The sequence below is a fragment of the Mesocricetus auratus genome, unplaced genomic scaffold (assembly GCF_017639785.1).
Source record: "Mesocricetus auratus isolate SY011 unplaced genomic scaffold, BCM_Maur_2.0 Super-Scaffold_6731, whole genome shotgun sequence".
Taxonomy (NCBI): domain Eukaryota; kingdom Metazoa; phylum Chordata; class Mammalia; order Rodentia; family Cricetidae; genus Mesocricetus; species Mesocricetus auratus.
Window position 1 is genome coordinate 14,486,103 of NW_024429185.1, and position 27,684 is coordinate 14,513,786.

General features: G+C 37.7%; 1 protein-coding gene across 1 annotated transcript in view; it reads left to right on the top strand.

Annotated features, from left to right (window-relative positions):
• Galntl6 (polypeptide N-acetylgalactosaminyltransferase like 6) overlaps window positions 1-27,684 on the top strand; it is a 1,054,334-nt gene that overhangs the window by 450,812 nt on the left and 575,838 nt on the right. Inside the window, exon 3 of the mRNA XM_005075157.4 lies at window positions 1,836-1,974. Coding sequence (XP_005075214.2) covers window positions 1,836-1,974 — 139 coding nt within the window. The remainder of the gene's footprint in view (window positions 1-1,835; window positions 1,975-27,684) is intronic.

Sequence of the window (27,684 nt, forward strand, 5' to 3'; positions counted from 1 at the left end):
CAGCTTCATCCTGTTCTTAAAGATGTACTCTTATTATTCCCCTTGTTGATATGGACATTGTTTCTACTAAAGGAACTGTAACAGGGAGGATACAAAAAGCTAAAAATGATGCCTTCTGATGTCATTTTTGTAGTATAATTTTGATATAGAAACTGAATTCCCCAAGGCTCCCCAAAATGAATTCTGATCACTAAAATCAAATATGTATGTAAAACAAATTAATAATGTTAAAATATTAAAAATTATTTAAATATTTTAAAATTTAACATTCTATTAATATAAAGTGGTATTATAACAGAGCAGAAGATCCTCTATTAATAACAAATTCATGCCTACACACTGACAAATACATATTAACGCTCATATGTGTGGTTCTTTGCAGCAAGACATTTCAGTCACACAAGGGCAAGTACATATACAAACTAATGTTATTTATGATAATTTACAAAATAAAATGAGAAATCTGTATTTCATTCCAGAAGAAAAGAGGCAACATGAATCATATTTTATGAAAAATAATATGTAGTCTTGGAAAACTGGAGATTTAAAAATCTATGAGAGACAATGAGTTTAAGAAGTGGACAGTTATCATGAAAGTATAAAAGCCAACATGGAACATTTGAAAAATATACTGGAAGAAAACTATTATACATTACACAAATATATACATTCCACCAAACATGCATGTGAGCATGAGTGTGCATACACACACACACACACACACACACACACGACTGAAATCAGGAAAAGATGTATGCAATTCCAATGAAATTCAAGGGAACACTGCTTCTGAAATGATTGCTATGTGTAAAGAGTCCTTCTTTGCTCCTGAGCATTAGGTTACAGGCAAGAGACATGAAAGAAAATTTAAAAAAAGAAAGAAAAACCTTAGATTTTTTTAGTTTTAACATTGTCATTTTTCACTTTTTGGTGGTAGACAAGTGAATAAAAATGTTGGATAGTGAAAATGTAAAAGCCAATGTAAAAACTCTAGTTTCATAATAGCTATTCTGACTCTAGGTATTCATTGAGATGTATAGACTTTGACACTGGTTAATTTCGTTGTGTGATGTTTTTATTTGAAATTCATTACAGTGAAGCTTTAATAAATAAGAGAATATGTAACCATGAAATGCTATAAGAAAAAACTAATAAACTCAATGTATCAAAAACACAGCCCATTAGTTATTTTGCTAAATAGTCCATATTATAAGATTGACACCAGTTTAGTCTTTAGAAGAATATGCCAATTTCAAATATTGAATATTGGCTTTACTGGGTTTTCATTCTCAGCCAAATAACATGAAAATCATTAAATGTACCTAAGCAACTGTGCAAAGGAAGGAAGATACTAAAATATTTCTATTACTGTTCTGAATTTTTATGAATATGGTTCACATCCAAGTAGGTACAAACATGTATGCAGAGAACTGTGTAGAGACTAGAAGTAAGTTCTGCCAGAAAACTTGCATCAGTGTGTAAGGCAGAGAAGCAACATGTGATGGTAACTCCCCAGCAATCACATGCACAGGTTTGTTTATGTGTCCCTACGGGTACACTTTCACACATATATAAACAGTAAAATCTAAGACTTACATATGAGAGACAATGAAGTATTTATCTTTCTGGGTATTACTTAATTTGCTTAATATAGTAGTTTTCAGATCAATCATTTTCCTGTATATGTCATGTTTTTACTTTTTCTTCAAGGTTAAAAAAATATGCTAGTGTGTAAATTGTACATTTTCATTTTATATAATCTATTAATTGGTATCTGTTCTAGAATATTAAATGGATTTATTTTCAGATGAAAACCTTATTTTTTTTCTTTGTAGGGAAAGGTGAACATGGAAAACCATACCCCCTTACTGAAGAGGACCATGATGACTCAGCTTACAGGGAAAATGGCTTCAATATTTTTGTTAGCAACAATATTGCTTTAGAGAGGTCTCTACCAGACATCCGCCACGCTAAGTAAGTGTGAACATGTTAAGTATATTTGTTTCTTTGGTTATTTTTTGTTACTATTATTTTTTTACTTTTATTGATTCTTTGTGAATTTCATTCTTATGCATTCCAATCCCACCCATCTCCCTGTCTCCTAGTACCCTCCCTTGCAACCTCTGGCCCCCAAAGAAAACCAAATTTAAGAGAAAAACCCAAAACCAAATATAACAAAGAAACAAAATAAAACACAAAAAGAACATTGGTGTGGAAGCTGTGATGTGGTCCACTGGGTCACACACTCTTCCCTTTAGATCATTCATCTTAACTTGCAAGTGTTCATTGCCCTGAGTGAGTCACGGTCTGGCTTAAGGCCTCTGGCTCGGACACTGATCATGGGCTCCCACTGGGCTCCTCTTGGATAACCTGCTGTTGTTCTGTGTCATGGAGATCCAGATGTTTTGGTCTGTATAGGTTTCTCCTACATTTGCTTCAACAGTTCATAGATTCCAGTGGATGCTGGGGTGGGCCTGCTCAGAGCCCTGGTTCTGGGTCTGGGTGGTAGCTGGGTTCCTCAGATCCTTTGCTTTCTCTTATCATCACTGTCTCGATGAACTATCCAGCACTGCCTTGGCTAGCTCATGTAATGCACCCTGGAGCAAGGATCAGGGCCATCTCAGATTCCAAGTCCATCCCCGCAACCCGCCATTTCCCCCTCCCACTATGCCCCCCCACTCACATCACCAGCCACAGGGCCAGCTCTACTGTTCTGTCCCATGTAGGGAGGGCGCTCTCTCCCTTTTGCTGTATGACGCACAGGAGGGGGACAGGCTCAGCTCTCCAGCTCTCATGCGCACAGGGCTGGCACACCGGTGGCCTACGAACAACAGGGTCAGCTCCAGTGTGCTGCCCAGAGGGGAAGCAGAGGCTGCTTTCTCATATGCTGCAGCTGCAGCTTGTGAGGGTCGAGGCTAGCTCAGGACCAGCTCTCTCACCTGGTCTTATTAGTCTTAATGCACATCACTATGATATATATAACCGAGGTGGTCACACTAATCATTTGGATTAAAACTTTCATGTTTTGTTAATTCTGTGTGTTTAATTAAAATTAAATAAATTTTAAAATTCTACAAGAAAGCCAATCTTATTCATACTTCTGTAATATTTTTTTCAAAAACAGCTGGTCTGAACAAGGGGGAGCTCTTGGACCCCAGTCCGACAGCTGGGAGGCCAGCATGGGACTGATTCAGACCCCCTGAGTGTGAGAGTCAATGAGGAGTCCTTGTTATGGTTTGGCTTTAAATTGTTGGCACAAGTTTCTGCATTTGAACATTTGGTCTTGGAGGTGGCGCTGCTTTGGGTGGTTAAAGATCCTTGAGGAGGTAGGGCTTTCAAAGGGCACTGGAGGTGGGCCTTGGGCTTTGTATACTGGTTCAATTTCCTGCCCCATCTCTACTTGGGAGGTCATTCCTTCTGTTCAGATGTGAGTGTGCCCTCACTGAAAAGGGAGGGCCATGATGACTCAGCTACAGCTACAGGCTGCTCCGCTGCAGCTCCCTTTCTGCTGAGGTAGCCTTCCTTCTTACTTTGTAGTGTTTTTTTTTTTTTTTTGCTTTTTCAAATTTATTTTTTATTACTTTAATTTTAAATAGCTTGCTTCACATGTCAATCTCAATTCCCTCTCCTTCCCCTCCTTTTCACCCCCCACCATCCCCCCCCAAGCCTCCAACCCTATCCCCACTTCCTTCCACATACCAGAGTCTGTCATTTCACTCAGGGCAGGGTCCAGGCACTCCCCTAAGAGTCCAGCCTTAGAGAGTATCCCTCTATGTGGAGTGGGCTCTCAAAGTCCATTTGTACACTAGGGATAAATACTGATCCACTACCGGGCCCCATAGTTTTACCAGGCCTCCTAACCGACACCCATTAGACTGCTTTCCTTTTTTTTTCTTCTTCCCAAGTGACTGTACTTATGTTATGTTGCCAAATATATACATCACAGTTGGAACTTTGTCAGTTTGACATATAACCACATCACTATTTAATACATCCTTTCCTATCTTGTTGGGACTGATCCAGACCCCCGAGTGTGAGAGTCAGTGAGGAGGCCTGGGCAACCTATGGGACCCTGAGCAGTAGATCAGTGTTTATCCCTGGCATACAAATAGACTTCCTGTGTCCATAACACAAAGAGAAATGCTCTCTCAGCCTGGACACTTAGAGGAGTCCAGGCTAAGAGAGCATTTTTTTAAGTTTTAAAACAAGGTTGCTTTACATGTCATCTGAACTGCTTTCTTAAAATAGCATTAGTTTGGATCCTTGATCTGGTATTCCCATAGGGAGGGATTAGAAACAGCGATTACACAGTGGCAGCTCCTTTTTCAACTCCCTGTCACTTTGTGAACTGCTTATGGTTTGAAAATTGACAGAGAATTATACTGTATAAATTAATACATGAATGGTGCTGCATGCAATCCTCTGGAATCCACCTCTCTGTAATGACTTCAAGCTTGTCTTTAAACTGTTAGTTTTGAGGTGGGGTGGAATCTATTGTGGTTTTCTGATCGCTTAAACAAAGTCAAAAATCTGTGTCAACAGGGGATGTGTACAGTATTTTCAATTCCTTACCACCCACTCAACTCCACTGGACCCTCCGTCTCCTTTAAGAAACATTTGTATGAGAGATAGAGGGGGGGGGAGGGAGAGAAGGTGGAGTAGGCAAGGGAACTAAAATAATAGAAACTAAGAAAAATGGATTAGAGTTATAAATTAAACTAGAATTATAAATAAGTAAAACCCAGTTATTTAATGATAATTGACCCTTAAGAGAAAAAGTACCTTATGCTTTAGGGGGTTATTATTTTATTTCCATCACTACTTCATTAAATTATTTGGCAAATATAATAACTACTGTGTTTCTATAAGACTCTGTGTTAAATTACCGTTAAGTAGAGGATTAATGTGGGGAGAAAATAAAATTTTTCCTACACTGAAAACACTATATATTGTCCTCAGCCTTTAATCGAGATAAAATATTCCCAGGTGATTTACAATTATCTGTAGCAATTCCCACTGACCAAAACATTTCTTGTTATGAGGAATTCTAATGTCTAATTGTTTCCATCAAAGATGATTAAGCTGCATTGTTGGCATAACAAATATGCTCAGACAATAATTTCCTTTTACCACCTTTCTCCCCAGCATTTCCAACCTATTAAAGTGCATTCGAGTGGAAAGTGTTACAGTTGGAAACAGCAGAGAGCTGCTGAGCAAAGTTGATTGACTGTTCTCTTTAAAACATATTTTTAATGTAACCACAACCTTAAATAAAGGGTATCATTACACAAACAAAAACCAAACTAATTTGGGATTTTTATTATATCCACTGAGCTTAGATTATCAAGAAAATATTATTCTAAATGATAAGGAGGCCAGCGTGGCTCCTCTTAGACATTCTTACTTCATTGGTGAAGCTGTTTTCTGAAAAAGACCAGTGCTGTGGAGTAAAACAATACCATGCAAAAAGATAAAGCAAACACTAGCAGAGACTGTATATAGGGAAGGACTTTAATAATTACCATGATGATGCCTTCACTTGACTTCAGTCCATAGCTGATTCTCAAAAGTGCACTAAGAGATCACTGATGTTCCCCTGACTTTGCCAGAATCACATCTGCAGAAAAAATATGAGCTAACATCTTGCAGGACCCACATTGTTTAAAGTTCTATGCTTCTGGGTTCCCTGGTAATCTCAAATGGATTTGTCAGTAACATCCCGAGGCTCAATGCAAATGGTCCTAGAAGTTACAGAATACAATCAACACGTATTTCAGGATTATTAGTTCAACTATTCTGCAATTAACTGCCCATAGTTTGTTTATGTTGATTCAGTCTGCAAAACAGGATGTAAGGTTTGGATGACTAAAACATGACAGTTCAAAAAAAACTTTGTGCAGTCTCAGAGTACCATTAGGAAGGAGTTCATATCTATGGCTGTGGAAATATCGTTTTGCAGTTATTCACAGCTTCTTCTTCATTGCAGTTCATAAGCTCCCAGTGTGTGTGCTTCTGGTATACACTGCTGATCTGTACACCTGTTCACATGCTCACCTTAGGATAGCTTGTGCTCTGGGTGGTTTGCTGTATCTAGTGTACATCTTTATTTATACTAATTCATTACTGATTAATTTAGGAATCTCAGTCTGAAAGGCTTCATTTTTTATATTTCTTGTTTCATCTTTTCTCATTAATATCAAAGCTAACATCCAGCTTTGACTGTGTATGTCATGGACAATGACAAGGATGTCATAGACAATAACAGAACCATGGTCTTGGAACCAAGAATAAAGTAAAGTCAGATGATAGTGGGCAGTAATTTGATGAGTCTTACTTATATCCCAGTTATAAAGTTATTTCAAATTTCTTTTCCATTTAGGTTTTTTAACTCAGTGTTTCCAATTTTTAAAAATCATCTCTGTGTTTTGTGGACAGTTATATTATCTGTGCTTTGGTATTGTCTAAGCTTTCTCTAATTATCCATACTATTATTCTAAATGTTTTCAAGCTATAATCTATATAATCTGTACACTTTAAGTACTCACTTTGTAAAGAGAAGCCACCCTCCAGCCTGGTTCCACAGCCGCATCAGTCCCAAATAAACACACAGGAGGCTATATTAATTATGAAGCTGTTGGCCTTGCTTGTTTCTTATTGGCTAGCTCTGACTTAAGTATTTATCCCATAATTATTCATCTAAGTATTTCTCTTACTGGAGAACTTTCCGGGCTTCTTATCTCTACGGAAGTTACATCTCGACACTCTGTATTTCTCCTTCCCAGAGTCCTCCTTGACTCCTAGTCCCACCTATCTTACTTCCCTATTGGGCAACAGTGCTTTATTGACATATACACAGGACTTCCCCCATCACCACTTCTTTGTCATGTCTGTTTGCTCAGTGTCTAGATTCTGTCTTTAAACCTTCTGTTTATATTTTATTTCATTCCCAGCAATGCTGGTAAGATTTGATGGCATATGTGTGACAGATGTCCAGTCAGTAGTAACCTTAATAACTTGACTTCATAATAACACATCCTAATTTCCCCAACATGAATATCAATTGTGTTACTTTCATATTTAGACACCTACCTGGGATGTCACACAAATGTTTTATATTATGTAGAACATCTTATTTAATTTGTAATTAAGAATGCAAAAACAACAGAATGTACCTCCTCTCCTGAGATCCACACTAGGGCCCACATCATTTACAGCTATACCTGAGGAAAGAGTTGAACTAGGAACCCCAGGGAAGACACTGCCCACCCCAACAAAACCCCTTTAAGCCTGTCCAACAACCCCAAATGGCTCCTCCACACCTGGGTTGAATATGCTTGTTTACTACTTTGGAAGAAGTTTTCTGTACAACCAGGGGCCAATCAGTATCGAGGAACACTCTTTAAAACCTGCCCAATAATCCCAGACTATATCCCTACCCTGAGCTCCATACTAGGACCCACAGCCTCAGCAGCCTTACTGGAGGCCAGGTTGATCCTAGGAACCCCAGGTAAGACATTGCCCACACCCTGCAAAACTCCTTTAAAGTCTGCCCAACAACTGCAAACTCACACACACACACACACACTAGGGATCCTAGTTTCAGAAGCTGTACCGGAAGCCAGATTGATGCTAGGGACCTCAGAGGCCAAACCAGATCTAGTAACCCCAGTCTGTACCCCATCCCATGGCCTCCATATCCTGCCCTACAACAGAATGGGAAAAAGATCTTCACCACTCCCATATCTGACAGAGAGCTTATTTCCAAAATATACAAAGAAATCGAGAAACTAGATGTCAACAAACCAAATACTCCAAATAAGAAATGGGATACAAGTATAAATAGAGAATTCTTAACAGAAGAATCTCAAATGGCAGAGAAACACTTAAAACATGTCCATCACAGGGCTGTGGTGGTGCACACCTTTAATCCAAGCGCTCAGCAAGCAGAGGCAGGAGAATGTCTGTGAGTTCCAGGTCAGTCTAATCTACAGAGTAAGCGCCAGGACAGGCACTGTCTTGAAAAACAAACAAAAATGTTCATCATCCTTGGCCACCATCGAAATGCAAATCAAAACAACTCCAAGATTCTGTCTTACACCTGTCAGAATAGCTAAGATAAAAAACACAAGGGATAGCTCATGCCGGAGATGAGGTGGAGCAATGGAATAGAATGCAAACTTGTACAGCCACTTTGAAAATCAATATGGCAGTATCTTAGAAAATGGAATCAACCCACCATAATACTCAGCTATACTGCCACGGCACCTGCTTAACTATGTTCATAGTACCTTTGACTGTAATAAACAGAACCTGGAAACAAACTAGGTGTCCCTCAACCTAAGAATGTGTAAAGAAAATGTAGTATATTTGCATAATGGAATATTAATAAGCTGTTAAATACAAGGCCACCAAGAAATTTACAGGCAAATGGATGGAACTAGAAGAGAAAAAAAAAACATCCTGAGTGAGAAAACCCAGGCCCAAAATACGAACATAGTATGCATTCATTCATTCATAAGTGGTGGATATTAGCTGTAAAATGAAAGATAACTATGCTACAATACACAGACCCAGAATGGCTAGGCAGAAGGAGGGTTCTTGGGAGTACACCCAGATCTCCCTAGGAAGGGGGAATAGAAGGGTTCTCACTGGTGGTCTGAGAGAAGGTTAGTATGGGAACATGATCAGGTGGGGCAGGGACAGAGAGGAAGAGTACTGAAGGAGACGACTGGAAAGGGGGTGACATACTAGGGTCAGGCAAAAACCTGGCACAAGGGAATCTCCCAAGAATACGATAGTTTAGATCCTTAGCAACATTAGCTATGTAGCCTGAACTGGCCACCTCCTGTGACTAGATTGGTGCCCAGTCCATTGTCATCAGAGAGGCTTCATTCAGCAACTGATGGAAACAGATGCAAACCCTATTCCGCATACTGGGTCACCCTACCCAGCCTTGATACATAGGGTAGTGCATAGTCTTCCTGCAGCTTGATATGCCATTTATGTTGACATCCATCAGAGACCTGCCCTTTCCTAAGGAGAAATAAATGTAGGAGGATTGGGAGTGGGTGGGAACAGAGTTGGAAGGGAGGAGAGAGAGGAGGAAGGAGGGAAACTGCAGCCTGGTTATAAAATAATAAATTTATTAAAAATAAAGTTAAAGAAGAAATCTATTTGAATTCAAAATGAATAAAGAAGAAAATTGTAAACGATAGAACAATAGCCTACTTAGAAAAAATATTCGGCTAAGTTTCTACATAAATATTTAAATATTAAAGGAAGTGTGAGCAAGTGCCCCTTTCTTGGCATAAACAAACCCATCTATTATTATCATAAGCACTATTCAACCATAATATAATTAATGTATGAGATAAACAAATGTCAAAAGAGGAGTAGGCTCCCTTGAAATGCCCGTGCCCACTAATAGATATGTAGAGACCTTTCATTAAGTACTTCTCTCTTAATGACTGTCACTAGATATACATGAAAACTTGCTTATGCTTTTAGTGTGTGTGTGTGTGTGCGTGTGTGTGTGTGTGTGTGTGTGTGTGTGTGTGTGTGTGTGTTTGTTTGGAGTAGGGAATGGGGCAGTTATGTACCATTGGGAACTTCTGTAAATCAAAGGACACCTTGCAAAATGGGTTTCGGTATCTAAGTAAATCAGTATTCAGACTTGGCTGCAAGTGCTTTTATCTGTGAAGTCATCTCACCACCTTTAATATTGTTTTTCAATACACTCCAACTTTGTTCCTCAGAGAAAGTACATGAAATAAAGTGGCATAAAGCCTCAAATAATGAGAGTTACATTGTAAATTATATTTGCTGCTTTAAAAACAGATGTTTGGAAGTATATATGTTTGTATGTACTTTGTTTTATGTATGAGTTTGTTACTTGAGGTCTGTTACTTGTAAGCTGGGGCATTTTAAAATTAAAATTGTCTTATTACGCTCTGTTGCTTTTCTACTGGTATCATTTCTATTTTATACAACTGAGTTTCTCTAGATTGGAATAGTTTTAGCCTCATGGCTTTGGCAATAAATGAAATATTGAGTGTTGGGAAAAGGTTCTGTGATACCTCATCCCCTGAGAAAATGTAGGAGCATTTTATAACTCTTGGATCATATGATTGCTTTCATAGTACTACAGTTATATCGCAGCAAAATATCATTCTCTTGTTCCCTGGACAATTCCAGAAGCAGTTGAGAAATTGTCCCAGAAGTTACTTCTTTATTAAAATGTTTCCTTTAATATTGAGAGTCTATTGATGAGAACAGTTCTCATATGAATCACATGTAATATCTACTACTGAGCTCCAGAATGAGGACCATTCATCCTCGATGTCACTACCTTTACTGACATGAGGCAACCACATATCTGAAGAGGTGGAGTGCAGAGAGATCAGAGTGTAACACAGTAACTGACCTCTGCCTGCAAAAAGAGCCCAAAGTGGAAAATGAAGGAGGAGAGCTAAGCATGGTGTGCTGCAAAGCCCAAACTCATCAATCACAGCTGTTTTTATTTGTCCTGGAATAATATGTGAGAGGGTTCAGAGACAGCAGGCATACACATCACACAGTGCCTTGTCTATTGGAACATCTGTCAGGATGGAACTCTACAGCCCAATAAAGAGCTCAAGATCCTTCATCTGTGAGCATAGTCAGAACTTAGGTTGAACTTTTGACATCTCAGTATTCTATATTCTAAGCAAAAGGATGTTATTTCTGACAGACCTGGTCTCCACAGTTTATACAATTAAGTTCAAAACTTCAGGTTTTCTCTTGAATTTTTGTTTACCTAAGGATGCAATCTTCCTTCACCCTCCTGACTAGAGATTAAGATTTTTAATATTGAGAAGAGGTTTGTAAATCAGTTGCAGAATAATCTGCCAGGGTTTTTTATTTGATTATTTGTTGCTTCTAATGATGATGCACTTTGCTTATTTTCATTGGCATAAAATATGTACCATATGAAAAGACAAATAGATTCTAATGCTTCATTTGACCTGCCGTTATATAATTAAATTAATGGGTTGATTTTAATTTAAGACAAATTATAATTATACATTCAACTTTTAATTAAGATTTAGTCAATTTGATTAAAATATTTATCCTAATTATCTATGAAATATAAAAATATGACTTAATAGGCTTGACTCTTTAATGCTAAAACTCATTCCCAGAAATGTTTGTAACTAGGCAAAACTTTTCAAGAATAGCATTTTTTATTCTTCATTTTGATAGCTTTCAGTACATTTTGACTGGCAATAGTGAGTCTTCCTTCATGGTTTTACAGTGGCATGCATGTGAAGTTGATGAAATTCTTTCGTTCAGTAAGTTCACAAGTGAATTCAGCTGCAAAATAAACTAAAATGCCTCTCTCTGTATCTTAGCCAGGTGTGATTCTGTCAGAGCTGGGGGTGGAAAATGTCGTCTTTTAATCAAATGCTGTTTAAGTTAAGATGATTTCAAGACATTATTTTAAAAAGAGAACAATAGAGAAAGATTACAAGCAATCTACTGGAGGAAACGATGGTTAGCAGCAACAAATAAAAGTGAACTTTTAGAACATATTTAAGCATCTTGTGTATGCAATAAAGCTGTAAGTATACATCTAGGTGTAACAGTATAGCCATCGGTACATAATTGTGTTTCTAGAAATCAAGATCTAGATTCATAATGGAATTACCACCGTATCAAATTGAAACACATACTCCTCATCTTATGACTAAAGACTGAGAGAAAGAGAAGATGTTTTTATCACTGTAAGTAAAAGTTGTCTATGTTCTGGCCATGGAGATGAAAATCATCCTAGGAGAGATAAAGGTTGACGGGCTGTCAGGCATTCAGCCTTCAGTATGAATGACAGAGCGTGAACCAGAGCCTTTGAAAAGTAAAATGAGGGCAAGTAGAGGGGCCCTTTGTCTCAGAGTGCTGTCCGAAAGGCTGTGTATATGAAAAAAATAACCTTTTAGCAATGAGCTTGTTTATGTGTGTGGGAAGTTAACTTATGATAGAAATAAAATACATAAAAAAACTAAAAATGTGAATGAGACTGAGAGGAGACTCGTGTCTAGAATTCTGTAAAGAGAAAAGAGCATAGGTTTCAGGCATGGCTGCACCTGCCTGTGATCCTAACATTTGAGAGGCTGAGGACAGAGCCTGGAGGATTTGAGATCAACCCAGACTGCATAAAGAATTCTAAGTGAGGCCTATAATAGGAAGAGAAAAAAATTGTATTTTTTTCTGCCAATGTTAGCATGGCAAACATAACTCTAAATTCAGTATTTAATTTTACCCACTCCAGAAGCTTCCAGAAATGAAAGGTGGTGCTTAAAACTGTAGCTTACACATAACCAATGTGGGTCTGAGAAAACCTTGCTGCTCTCAGGAAAGTGATAGACTTCTTTTTTAAACTGGTGAGCCGTGCAATCTTCAATTACTGTGCATTTGTCACTTGACATTGGAATGTGGTGGGAAAAAATATTATTGTTGAATGCGTTGATGGCCAAGGGAACATACTCACACCTAATACCAATTCAATTTTAAAAAGTGTACATATTACTCTTTAATATAATTATTAATCAAAATTCATTTATTAGCAATGAATAATACCAGTAATTTAAAATTGAAATAAATACCTCATTCACATATTACATTAATATTTTTCAACGCATATTTTACATGTCTAATTTCTCAAAAATTAATACATCATTGTACTTTGCTTCATTTTTGAAAATTTCTCAATAAAATCTATGAATAATAATATTAAAACACGTGGTATTGATTAAAACATCAATTTGTATCTTCAACAGTGTATATAATCTGTGTTGCCATTATGAAAAAGCTTGTTAATCTTATAAGTGACAAGCACTAATATGTGTTTGTAAAGATAAAACACCCAGAAATTGACTTCTATAACAGAAACATAATTGCCTGCTCTCCAATGAAGTTGGTAAAAACAATTTGAATACAAATTTGTTTTAAGCCTCTGAAAATGGTCCCCCAAAGTAAAAGAAATAACATCACTTCAAGTAATCTGTTGAGTTTTGATAGGAAATGAAAAAGAAAAAGACGTCTACACCACAAGTGTGTCATCCATTTTTGTTGCCCACTGGACAAGTCAGATTCCTGTATGCTGCCAGCGAATGGCGTTCCCGGCTGCCTCTAGGCCACACTCCCCGGCAACTGCTTTCTGAGAGAGATGGTGCTTCAGTCTTGCCAACCCTGTTTCCTGTTGCTGCAGGTGAAACTTTGCTCCGTACACAGTGGAGAGGCAGCAGGGTCTCTTGCTCTTGGGCATCACTCTTGTAGCAGAAGCTCTCCTGGCATGTGGCGTGCCGGAATGCTTCAGTGCCAATCACAGTTCCCATAACCGTTATGTGCTCTCCTGTTAGTAAAGCAGCTGTTGGCTCCTCTCCCCTGGCCTCAGCTCCTGGAACACAGTGTCACCCTGGAGGCCTTGGCGTGCTCGCCTCCATCCTCTGAAGATCCCTGCTTTTGAGGGAGCCCCATGCCATCAAATTAGGGTTTCTGGTCTTACCAAAAGGAAGCAACTTGGCTGCAAAAGACCACAAAGTTATAACAGCCCAGAACACTACAAAGACTGGATATTGGAGGAGAAAACACCTAGAAGACAGTCAGTGTATTTCACAAAGATGTAGCTATGTCTATACACAGTTATTTGTCAGGAGAGAAGTGAAGAACCAGAAGTCTCTGATGAGTCCTGAATTAAGAACAGATGCCAAAAATTGAGAATATCAACCAAGGGCAGGAACCATGCTCAGATGTAGTTGGTAGGTGGCAACACAAATTGAACTCCATGGGATTTTTTTTATTTTGATTTTTTCTGTTTTTTAGTTTGTTTTTATAGCAAGAGAAACAACATTATGTTGAGTAAGAAGAGAATTGGTGGATGGAAAAGAGTACAATAAAAATATATTTTATGAAATTCCTGAGGAATAAAACTCTATGGACCTTGGAAGTCATGCCTTCAAAAGACATACAATTTTAATGCCTTCCCCTGCAGAATGATTTATATTCAAAGATACTGTATTAAATAAATAATAAAGCACCCAAGGAGGGATTTTTGAAAATCTGAGCTGGTATGGTCTGAAAAGGAAAAAAGTTACTTACTTCTAAGTGAGGGAATCCCTAAGCTGCCACCCTGTGAGTATCAACACTAGGGGTTTAATAATGTACGGAAAGAAATAGACTTCATTGAAATAATTGAGTCAATTATTATGAACTACACAAGCAATTATAATAACAGACCGGGGGAGGGAATAGAAACTAGGAGTCACAATTACAACACTATATTATTGAAGGTGTCTAGATTCCAACAAATTATGAAGCATGAAGAAAATAAAAACATTATATATTTTTAATCCCAGGGCTAGAGAGATTACAGATTTCTTGGATTTCTCTACCAACCAGTCTAACCACTCAATAAGGAATACATCTCAAACAAACATGCTGAGGAGTGGTGGAAGAGAACATTTTATGCCACCCCCTTGTCTATAAACGTGCATGAACATACGCATACATACATTCATATATACACTGATGTAACAGAAACATACAGGCATATGCACACACATGCACACAAATGTGATCAGTTAATATAAATTATCCATAAGAGTTAGTAAAGGTTGCATGTACAGAAAAAGAACTTTAATCCAGTGATTTTTAAAAACAATAACAAAGGGAAAAGTTACCAATGAAAAAGGAAAGAATGACACAAAATTTCATCAAATAAAAATTAAAATGCAGAAGGAACTAAAAAGAAAAATAATAACTAATATAAAACTGTTTTAGAGGGTCTTAACAGAAGACAAGAAGTTATACAACAAATAATGAAATTGAAGTTAAACAGAGATCATTTGAAAACACAGAAGAATACACTGAAGAAAATCAAAGACTTGGATAAACTTTTTATCCCACCAAGTATGTGAGCATGTATGGAGGTAATAAAAGACAGTAAAAAGCAGATAAAATATCTGAAAAATGATGACTGAAAAAATAGATTTATTGGAAAATGAAAACCTACACATCAGCAAATTCAAAAATTTAAGTAACATACATGAGAAGAGTTCTGCAATCGAAGAAAAGCTGTGAGTGTTTTCTGCAACAACCAGGGCCTGAAGGGTGGTGACAAGCATGAGTGTGGGCCTGCATTAGGCAAGAAGGAAGCCAGGTGAAACTCAGTAGCCGGTTTGATTCAAACTTCAAGTATGCCCATGGTAGTTTGTATCAGGCATATTTAAACACACTGCATGAGGCTTCCTCCTTAAGGATGGGTTCTTTACATAAGCTGAGAAAAAATGTTCAGTTATGGGTCTGGAGAGGATGACTGAGATAAACATAAGAATCTGAAGGATTCAGGTGTGACCTCGTCATACAGACACTGCACAGGTCACCAGACAATTAACCACATTCATTCCATGCCTCTGTTTTTTTTCTTTTTTAAATTTTTATTTTAATTTTAAATAGCTTGTTTCATATGTCAATTCCAGGTCCCTCTCCCTCCCCTCCTCCCGCCCCCTTCCAACCATCCCCTCCAGCCTCCCACCCTATTGCCACTTCCTTCCACATAGGAGATATCTAGAGTCTGTCATTTCACTCAGGGCAGGGTCCAGGCACTCCCCTAAGAGTTCAGGCTGAGAGAGCATCCCTCTTTGTGTTATGGATACACGAAGTCTGTTTGTATGCCAGGGATGAACACTGATCCACTGCCCAGGGCCCCATAGGTTGCCCAGGCCTCCTCACTGACTCTCACACTCAAGGGGTCTGGATCAGTCCCATATTGGCCTCCCAGCTGTCGGTCTGGAGTCCAAGAGCTACCCCTTGTTCAGATAAGCTGTCTCTGCTGGTTTTGCCAGCCCATTCTTTGCCAATTTGCTCATCGCTCCTCTCTCTGTGTCACTGGGTTCCTTGGGTTCAGTTCAGTGTTTAACTGTGGGTGTTTGCCTCTGCTTCCATCAGTCACTGGATGAAGGGTCCAGGATGGTTATAGACATCAAGTTCATTATCAGGAATGGGCATTCAAGGTGGTCTCTCCACTTTTGCTTAGCTTGCCAATTGGTGTCATCCCTCTAGATCACTAGAGGTCACACTGGTGCCAGATCTGTCTTCTAACCTATGATTCCTCTTCCCCTTTTCTACCCCCCCCCCCACTCAACCTTCCTGTTCCCCCATGACCTACTCTCTCTTCCTGTTCTCCCCCTGTCTTCTTCCTAGATCACACTCCACTCTCACCCCTCACTGTGTTCCCAATCTGTTCAGAAGATCTTGCCTCATTCTTCTTCTTTGGGGTACCATGCATATCTCTCTCATGTTTCCCAGACCCTCTGTCAGTGGAAGTGCAGACTGGCACTATCCTGATCCATGTCTAAAATCCATATATGAGTGAGTACATTACCATGTTTGTCTTTTTGTGACTGGGTTACCTCACTCAGGATGGTTTCTTCTAGTGTCATCCATTTACCTGCGAATTTCAAGATTCCATTGTTTTTTTTCCTGCTGACTAATACTCCATTCCAAGCTTCTGGACAGGAAACAGGTTATAAGTCTCTTCATTTTAAGAGAAAACCCTGCATGTTGAAAATTCTTTATTTCTCTAGTGATTATCTATGAGCACAAAGACCTTGTGTCTTCTTAAAATAGTAAAAATGCTGACAGTGGTAAAAGAAAACTTTCTCACTACAGAGAAGTCAATCACAGTAAGAGATGCAATGAAGTCATTACCTTAAAAACAGATGCCCAGCAAATACATCCACAAACAACTCCTGGAGCTAAAGCTTAAGGAATACTGCAGAAGAGAAGGTGAAAACAAGAGCCAGAAGGTCAGGGATTTGCCGTGACATTGCATCTCCTAGGAATGTCAGAAGCAACACCAGAAAGTCTCATTAGGGTGACAGTGTAAACATAAGTTTTATAAAGACAACAACAACAGAGTTGCCAAAGTGTTTGGAGGAAAAACCATGAGATATCAACCCTACACAAAGAACTACAGGCAAAAGAGGAATGCTAACATTGGGAGAAACAGTCTTCTCCAGGAAAGAGCAAAGTAATTGGTTATCCAGTACCAAATGATCATACCTGTAAACATATATACATGTATATATATATATATATAATTATGCAGACTGAACTGGTTGTATTCAAGAAAATATATGCATATACATACATTTATATGCATGCAATGACAATTAATGAAAAAGAATTTAAAAGAGCAAAGAAGGTATATGGGAGAGTTTGGAGAGAAAGGGGGGAAGGGAAAGTTGTGTAATATAATGTAATGTAATAATGTAATAATATAATCTTAAAAATAAAATAATTGACGAACAAGAGGAGGCCATTGCTTCACTAGTCAAGTAAACTGAACAGCACTTCTTCACATACTTCCTGGGTATTTGCAGGTCTTTTGAAAAGCATCTTGTCATTTCTTTGCCCATTTGATCATTGGCTTGCCTAACTTTTAGATGTTGAGTCTGCTGAATTCTTTATGTATTCTGAAGATTAACCCTGTCCTGCAAGATTAACTGGCAAAACCTTTCCCATGGTGTGAGTTGTCCCTTTACTCTGTAACTGTTTATATGCTTTCACTATGCTTTTTAATTTGATACAATTCCATTAATCAATTATTTGTCCTATTTACTCAATCACTGGAGTCGAAGGAAGTTTACATCTGTGCCAAGGTCTAGTGTACCTTATGTCTACCTCTGTAAGTTTTAAAGTGTCACATCAAGATTTATAATTTATTTTGAATTGAATTCATAGGGAGTAAGATAGAGATAAGATTTTTTAAGGTTCTGTTGATACATATTCAGTCTTCTTATATTTTTTTTATTAGTTATCTTTTCCCAATGTAAATTTTGTTGGGAAACTTGGCAAGAATAAGATGATTATAGCTGTATGGGTTTATTTCTGATAATGTATTAATTTGGGGTCTTGTGATGAAATACCCATGATGGACAATAAGGATAAAGTATTTTGGCCACAGGTTTCAGTGATCATTGCCTGGTTCCATTCCTGTAGGCCTAAGGAGAGCATGTAGAGAATGACAGCTCATCTTAAGGTGGACACAAACACAGAGAAAGAGAAAAATGGTTAGGGGACAAGATGTAGCTTTCTCAGGCCATGCTCAGTGACCTACTTTCCCCAGTTTTGCCCCAACATCCAAATTGTAACACCTCCCAGTAATGACTTTGTAGTTGGTACCTATCAGGAGACTAATCCTTTTATTAAGCTAAAGCCCTTATCTTTAAAAACTTTTGTTCTCACAAGCTTGTAAGTTTCCAATAATATATCCAGTGCTCCAATAAACATTCAACTAAAGCCCTTATTTTTAAAAGCTTTTCTCTCGCAAGCTTGTAAGTTTCCAATCATATGTACAGTGCTCCAATAAACATTCATATTATAGAAAGTATCAACGTATTTAAATAATGAGAAATGCAAATCAAAACTTAATAGAGATCCTATTTTGACTTTGTATAGATAATAAAAATTCAAAATATAAATTCAGGTGAGGAGAGCATGTAAAAGAACTCTTGGGCATCATTACTGAAAATATAAATCAGTGTGCAGCCAATATAAAAAATAGAATAGTGGCTGCTTAGAATACTAAATTTGGAACTACCATGTGACACACCTGCAACTCGTCTTGGTGAATGCCCATGGGAATCAATACATCAACTCACATAACAGTGTTTATTATAACACTTTTCATGATAGGCAAGTAAATGAGTACCCATCATTACATGAATGGGGAAGGTTAAGGTGGTACACCCACGATGGAGTGCTATTCAACCACAAAGAATAACGAAATTGTCCTATTTCATAATAAGGTCCATCATGATATTGTAAAAGATGTTAAACTCAGAAAGATAGACTATATTCAACAAAGGACTGTACACTTTACATTTTGAAACCAAAGCATTAAAATTAATTAAAGAACAGTCCATGTTCACAATGTAGAAGGCATGCATTATTAAGTCAACAACATATTAGAGTCATCTGTGGCAAGCTTATTCTAAACCCAATTAGACATATGAGAGACCAAATTATTAAATTGTAAATTGCCTTATATGTATATATATATATATATATATTAGTTACACTTTTCATATCACATATATCACTCAGAAGTATTTTCTGTGGAATATCATTTTACTTTTTGTTAAGGTACATTGAAGAATGTATATTGTTTAACATATATTTATTTGGCAAGAACAATCCTGAAGATGAACAAAATGAGAAGATGCATAATTCCTTATTTCAAGTTCTTTTGTAAGATGATAGTAGTCAAGACAATGTATAACTAGTAAATAAATAGACTTACAAACCAATGGAATAAAACAGAAGATTCAAAAACAGCCCTATATGCCTAAGGTCTATTAATTTTTGTAAAGTACCAACCACACAAAATGGGAAAATATAGCCTTTCAACAAATGTTAGCAAGACAACTAGATACAAAATAGAAAGAGTAAGCATGCCCATACCTAAGACCATGAATAAAAATCAACAGAAAATGAATGTAAGACTTATTAATACATAACAGAGAAACTTTAGAGCAGTCTGGCAGTTTCTAAAACAGTTAAACACCAAGTTTAATAGAATAGCAAACACTTCTAACTCTAGATTGGAAAATGAAAAATGTTCAGAAAAAAACATTTAGATAATTTTTTAATTACAGTAGAAATGAAGTGTCCACCCAAATGGTCACCTGCTGATGAATGGATTAAGAAACCATAAAACAAAATTATTCGGTCATTAAGAGGTGTTAATAGATGTTGATTCTACAGCTTGATACAATGTTAACATTGGAAGCATTTTGACAAGTGAAACGGGGAATCACTAATTCCTCCCAGAGTATGTTTACATTCACGTGTATTTTCATTAAATGGAAATCTGGAAAGCAGAAATAAACTGGTTGCCTGGGGCTCTGGATGAAGGGAGGGTGCTATGGCTTCCTGGGGGACAGTCTCCAGTAGACTAGGGCTCAAAGAGAATCCCAGAGTTGGCAAGTACTATGTCATTTTATCTGAGGGGGTTAGGGAATATAAACACTCACACTCTCTCTTGATGGCTTCCTTCTTTATAATTCTGAATACTTCTTCTCTTATTTTATTTCTATCCAGAAATGTCCCTTCTGTTTCTCTTGATGCTTTCCTTCTCCTACTTTCTATTTTTCCCCTTAAAGCTTATGTTACCCCAGCAAAATATTTCAGGCAATATAAAAATTACAATGTGGTGACATTCTATTTTTCAAGTAAATGATTACAATAAATACGAGTAAAAAACAACCCGTTTTCTATAGCCTGTACATGACTGAACTTTTAGGTATTACAGGTGAAAAAACAAATTGTTCCCAAGAACCCATGTGCATTCATACCCAAGCAACTTGTTATAGATTAACCATGTGGGCAAGCAAGTTATTTTCCTCAGCCAGGTGTTTTACTGGCAGCCTGCATTTTCCAGTTACAATGAAAGGACCAATTACTTTATTGCTTATCTTTTATTACTTATCTTGAAAGGTAATCTTATAAGGAGTCTTAAAGGACTCACAAACCTAAACTTTTAAATATGAAAAATAATCAGTAAGCTGTACTTTAAATCTTTAGGATGCATACCCACTAATCTAATCAGTGTGTGTGTGTGTGTGTGTGTGTGTGTGTGTGTGTGTGTGTGTGTGTCAGAAGACTAGGGCAGAAATGGGTATAAGGAATTACTTAACACTTTTGATCATCAACTAACCCTAACAAGGACAGTATGTCAGCTAATAATAATTGAGCTGCTTATTCACCCATTCACACCATGACAGACACCAGAGAAAGATGGCAGCAGCAAACAAATAGACACAGCCAATGCAAAGACATTCTAGAGTAATTGGTTTGGGTCCTTGCCCATTGGGGATTCACCCATCAGGGATGTTCCTCATGGTGGACCAACACCTGTACTTCAATTGTCATCTGCTGCTCCTCTGACATGGCCATCAAGAGGGGTCGATGACTATTGATATATGGATGGAGTTCCTATCTGTAGTCATGAATTCACACTAAAAATGATTGTCAGCTAGTTATAAAAGTCTATGTATATACTAAATATACTGAATTTACATATGGAATATTAAAACAATGAATTGCATGACATATAAATTGTGCCTTCAAAAATCACCCTCAGTCTTCTTTATACTAATTAAATTTTTTCATTTATTTTACATCCTGAGTGCAGTTCCCCTTCCTCCTCTCCTTCCTTTCTCACTCCCCCCATCCACTCTGTCCCACCCGATCCACTCTTCTGTTTCTGTTTAGAGTGGGGCAGGCCTCATAGGTGTCAACAAAGCCTGGCATATCAAGTATTCAGGCTGGGCAAGGCAACCTCATATGAGGAATAGGCTCCCAAGATCCAGCTCTAAACATTAGGGACAGGTCCTGGTCCCACAACTAGAAGTTCTATAAATAGACCAAGTTACACAATGTCACACATAAGTAGAGATCCCAGGTCAATCCCATGTGGGTTCCTTAGTTGAAATATCTGGATAGACTTACAATTGGCATGCATGCATTTATTCCCGGCTTTCTGAAATGTTCATCAAAGGTAGCAACTCTGAGCCTTAAGAACTAAGGAAGATCATCCTTTAAAGTACTCAGCAGGTTCATGTCTTCACAAAAATAATTACTTGGATTTTTATTTTTAACAGTTTATTTCTATAAAAAATATGGTTCATAAAATATCAGCCTCACATTATTATTGTTTAACTAGATATAGTCACTTTCATATTGACTATGAATATACAGATGGATAGCTAATGAGCATGTATACATTCTGTTGTTCCTTAGTATAAGCATAAAAAGATTACAATCAACATTTTAATTTTTCTAAATAACATGTTTTTATTCAAAACATTCATAAGATCGAATAAATATGAGGTAAATGGTAAACAAGTAGTGATGACCCCCTTGTATTCAAATACACACACACGGCAGTCAACACTAGTTTTTCTGACCTGTCATAGGCAAAATAAATTGCCAGTTATCATTACTTTATCAAATCCAGTTGACATGGAAAGATTGGAACAGAAAATGGAGTGACTAAAACCAGTCATTGAAAATTGAATATGCTGACATTAAGACAATTACTATGTAAATTGGTGCCTGGAAATGACTTATACAGATTAGTTCCATAATATACTTGTCACTATCCAGATGTCATGTTGACATTTTCCTCTACTATTATTGAGCATAGGGCACAGAGACCTGTAGCTGAACCAAAACAGGTAGTGAAGGAGCAATGACAAAAGGTTCAAGAAAATAAAGATTTTTCCCTTAGCCTTCTGAACTTTTCTGATCCACTTATAGTAAAAGTCAAATAAATAGCTTATAACTGTGAGAAATGAAATCTTCAAAGGTCTCCGGATGGATAAGGTAGGGCCTAATCATCAGGAGGATGTCCTAGAAAGAGCTGCTGAGGTCCTAGCACTCCTCTCCCCATAATCCCTAAATGCCATAGAATGAAAAACCTCATTTAACACTCATATCCACCATGTACTATGATGTCCCAAAGCAGTAAGACCAATAGTCTGTGAACTGAAATCTCTAAAGCTGTGAACCAAGAGAAACTTAAATGTAAGTTGTTTATCTCAGGCACTTTGCTACAGTGATGGAAACCTGGCTTACATACTAATCCAAACAACGTTGGCTATTCTGTCAATTCTTGTTTAGTAAACTCGAATTCTACTACATGCAGTTACTTTGACTGCCTTGTTATAAAGGACGATGATTTGAAAAAGTTTTTCTTTCATAACTAGGAGATAATAAATTCATTATGTAACTAATAATTTGGAATATAATTTGCTGAAGACAATGCATATACATGAATTTAAATAATTACTTTGTTATAATTAAATGTCTTTGTTTTCTGGTGCTTAGTTTTAGTTATCAACTTGACACAATCTATAACCATCTGGAAAGGGGATCTCAGTGAAGGATTATTTATGTTGACCTACAGACATACCTGTGTGTGTCAGCTAGATAATAGGAGGACTTGCCTACTATGGGTGGCACTATTTCCTGAGCAAGTGAACCAAATTATACAATAGTGGGGAGCATGTGCTCAACACTAGCCTGCGTACACTAATTCAATGCTCTCTGCTCTTGACTGTGGATGTAACTAGATTATTTCAGTCTCCTGCCATATTCCCACAGAGAGATTGTATCTGACCCTGCCCCTCATCTGCCATAGGGTGGCTTGAAAGAAGGAGAGATGTCCCAGATTGTTGCCTATGACAGGAGGAAGAGTTATCCCTACCCCTTACCAGCTACAGCCAGAGAGAGTGCCTCCTCCACCTCCACAGAGCTGGCCATGGGTGAACTAGCCAGGCAAGTGCTGGAGAGCTCATTCAGATGGTGAGGTTGGGGGAGAGTTGGCAGTCTGAGCAACCCTGTGACCACCCAGGCACAGAACAGGGCCTATAATTTAGCCCACCTCATGCATGATCTGTTGGAGCATGTGAACAGCCAGTCCTGCAGACCCAAGGCTGCAGAATCTCCAGGACATGAAGTAACAACAGGATATTCAAAGAGGAGTCCCAGTTAGGACACAGTATCAATAGCTTAGCAGAAGCTAGAGGCCTCAAACCAGAGAAATGACTCGCCTTTTATTGCAGTGCTGGATAAAAAAAAATAGCTAAATAAATCAGTAGCTTTCTTATATAGACAAGATAACAGGGTGAAGAAAGAAATCAGGGAAAGAATACCCTTCACAATAGCCACAAACAATAGGGTAACTAACCAAGCAAGTGAATGACCTGTATGACAAGTACTTCAAGATTTTGAAGAAAATAATTGGAGAAGTTATCAGGAGTTGGAAAGATATCCCATACTTAGGGATTGGGTAGTATTAACATTGTAAAAATGGTCATGGTACCAAAAGCAATCTACAGTTTCAAAGCAATCCTCATCAAAATTTCAACACAATTCTTTACAGACCTTAGAATGACAATATTCAACTTCATAACATGGTCAGTGCTGCAGGTACATGAGATCTCTACCTATACAGGATATTTAAAACAATCTTGTACTTAAATTTATATGGCTTCTACAAGTAAATGTTTTGGTGACTATAGCAATTACCCTCGCAATGAAATAAGTTTTGAGAAAGATATATAGTGATGTGCTGTTATTCAGAGTGTTTGTTTGACTTTGTAAAGCACAGAGTATTTTGTTATTGTAAATGCTACTGAATTGTGTTGAGTGACATATCTAACATGCTTGGAGATACTTTAACGATACTGAGTCTTGCTTTTAAGCTTTGGCAGGGCCGTATCAGAGCTGCTTTTGGACTAGAGCTAACCCACTGCCTTGTTGAGACAGAGTTCTTCTAAGTCTTTCTATCCTTTTTCCAATTCTCAGGGAGTTATTTCATCCCTTGATTACATCATAGGTACCCTTCACTCTGATTCCTTGTGGTGTTTCATTCACTAAGTAAATGGTATTGCTTTATTAATATGCATTAACAAACATCTAGCTGAAGAATAGCTGGCTTTTATGACCTCCTGTCATAGTTAGCTTCTGCTGTCAGTTTGGTTGAGTCATATATTTTGGGGGATCCTCACCCAAAGAATTGTCTTACATTGCTATGTGGCCATGTCTATGAGGAATTTTCTTAATTGTGAATTGATGTAGGAGGGACCAGCCCACCTAGGGCAATGATAGCCCTACAAAGTGGGTTTGGCCTGTGTAAAGTGGCGATTGAGCAAACCAAAGGAACTAAGACAGTAAGCAATGTTCCTCTATTGATTTCTTCTTCAAGTTTGTACCTTGAGTTCATGATTTGGCTTCCCTTACTAAAACCTGTAAGTTACAATGAGCCCTTTTATCTCCAAGTTAGTTTTTATCTTGGTGTTTATCACATCAACAGAAACCCAACTAGAACATCTCAGAAATACTGTCAACTCTGATCTTCAGAGGACTCTATCCTGTGAACCCTAGCTACTTTTCATTTCCCCAGATACTTATAACCATATTCCTTTTCTTTTTGATGTGTAGTTATTATGTATTCATTGTACAAAATGGCTCTCTCTTGTACCTCAACCCTCCATGCTATTCTTTTTCCTTTCATGTAAATTACTTGGCTCTGCCTGTAATCCCTCTAACCACATCATTATGGGAAGTCTTTGCCTATGAAGTAAGAAAGGAGAAGTGCATTTATTTCTAAAGGGTCACTGCTTTTTTCTCAGTGGTATTCCATATCTTGAATACCATTATTTCATCTTTAAAATTCTGGTGTGGGGGCTGAGGAGATTGCTCGATGAATAAGAGTGTTTGCTGCACAAACATGACCTGAGTTCAGACACTCAGTTCACATGTGAAAAGTGATAGGGTCTCCAAATCTTTCTCAAAGAGATAAAGCTTAGAGTGGTTGAGTGGGACGTAAGATATCCTCTTTGGATATCTGCATCCATGAGTATGAGCATCAATAGATGCACCTTACAGGCACATATGAGGACAGATCTATACACTAGCACCATGCTACACAGGCACCCAAAGTACCCGAATTAGCGGGTGCAAATTCAATGATAAATTCATCTCTGTTACTGTATTTGGTTAATAAGAGTATCAAATTAAAGAAAAGGGTATAGTATATGTGTATTCAAATACACAAAGTCAGTAAAGGGATGTTGCTAGAGCTGATACTTTTCCTATTATTTTGCTAGTCATAGTGTAGTGTTAGTGACTCTCAGAGCTAGCAATAGTTTGAATAAGTATTCCCAAAGGCCAAGGTTACAAAAAAGTTAGGTAAGCAACTTGTGGCACTGTTGAGTGGCAGATATACCTTAAAGAAATGTAGCCTAGTAGATGAAGGAAAGTCACTGAGGACACGTCCTTGAAAGGAAAAGTGAAGTCTTGGATCCTTCTTTAGTCTCTTCTGCAACTGAGCTACCATTAGGCAAGTATCTTTGCCATTCCCCAGTCACAACATGATGTACTATCCAACCTCAAAAATAGTAGAACCATTTTACGATACTTTGTTACTCCAGGCTAAAAGCAAGAGAGCCATCCAACAAGGAACTCCAGCCCCTGAACCTATGCCAACATAAACTTCTGTCCCTGAGTGGACTATATTAGATCATTTCCTACAGTGAAAGTAAAATATAACACAGGACTTGAATTGATATACTAGACCATCACCTTTCTAGTTTGACCAGTGTTTCCTATACATGTTACTGAATGTTTTATTTTCAAACATGTTCAAGAGTGATAGAAAGTGTTGATTGTTTATTATCAACTTGACACAAACATAAATATTTTTGGGAAGAAGGTGTTTAATTGAGAAAATGTTTTTATTATATTACCTGTAGGAAAGTCTGAAGGGCATATTTTGATTAATGATTAATTTGGGATGCTATAGGGTTGGACAGTTTCATCCCTGGGAAGGTGGTCCTGGGTAGTATAAAAAAGATAGATGAGGAAACAGGAGACACAAGCCAGTGAGTCGTGTTTCTCCATGTTCTCTATTTGAGTTCCTGCCTCCAGGTCCCAGCTCAGTTTCCAACCTGAACGTCTTTTTTAAACCGTAAACTGAAGTAAACTTTTTTCTCCCCAACTTGTTTTTGACCATGGTGTTTTGTCACAACCAAAGAAACCTAACTATCACAGTACCTGTTTTCTTTCTCAACTTATAGTTTTTACTTAAATAAAGTACTTGCCCATCATTCCTTAAATAATGGCAGAATTTATACAATTTAATGGGTATGGATGTGATTTCAATAAGATGCTTTAAAAGGCCTGTGATTCTCCAAAGTGAAGGAGACTTGGAAATAAAGCAGAATGGACTCTCATCTTTGACTTTTTTAGTCTTGCTGTGAGAGCCACAAACATTTTTATGCATTTTTAATTGATTTACTTTTTACATTCCAATCCCAGTTCCCTTCCCTCCTCTCCTTCCTCTCCTCGTGCTCTTCCCCTCATCCCATCTGCTCCACAGAGAGGGTAAAGCCTCCTTTAGGAATTCAGTTTACTAAGTCTGTCCCATCATCTAGTTGAGGCAAGACCAAGGCACATCTCCACCCCTACACCCCTGTGTTTCGATGGGTAAGGTATCTCTCCATATAGAATGGGCTCCAGTAAGTCAGTTTGTGCATTAGTGTCAGATTGTGGACCTACTTTAAAGAAAGAATTGTACAGGTGAGAGACAATCCCTCACCCTTGTGTCAAGTATTTCCCCATTCAAAATTTCCAATTAAACTACAAGCTACTTTATACTCAGCTCCCTAACAATTTTAGCTCCTAATACCCAATTAAATGAGGGGTTAAACTAGGTGTTATTTTTTAGAGTCTTAAGCTCTATGTTTCCTGTATTACTTTGCTTCTATTGATGGGGGGCTTAAATAGTATATGAATTTTGTCTATGAAGAAATTGACATTTTTACATGAATAATCTAACAAGCAATTTCATTTCATTTTCTATGATTACTTTGAAAGGAGGCAAAGGTGAAATTGGTAGTGATTATTGCTGTCATCTGCCAAAAAGATCTACCAAACTGTGTATGAATGTCTATCCCATACATTGCTGTTCTGTGACTAGTTAAGACCAATGAGCTGTGAGTAGAAAACAACATGTCACTTTATGACAGACTATTTAACTACCAGTTTGAAGGTCATCCATGTTTTTATTTACATCTG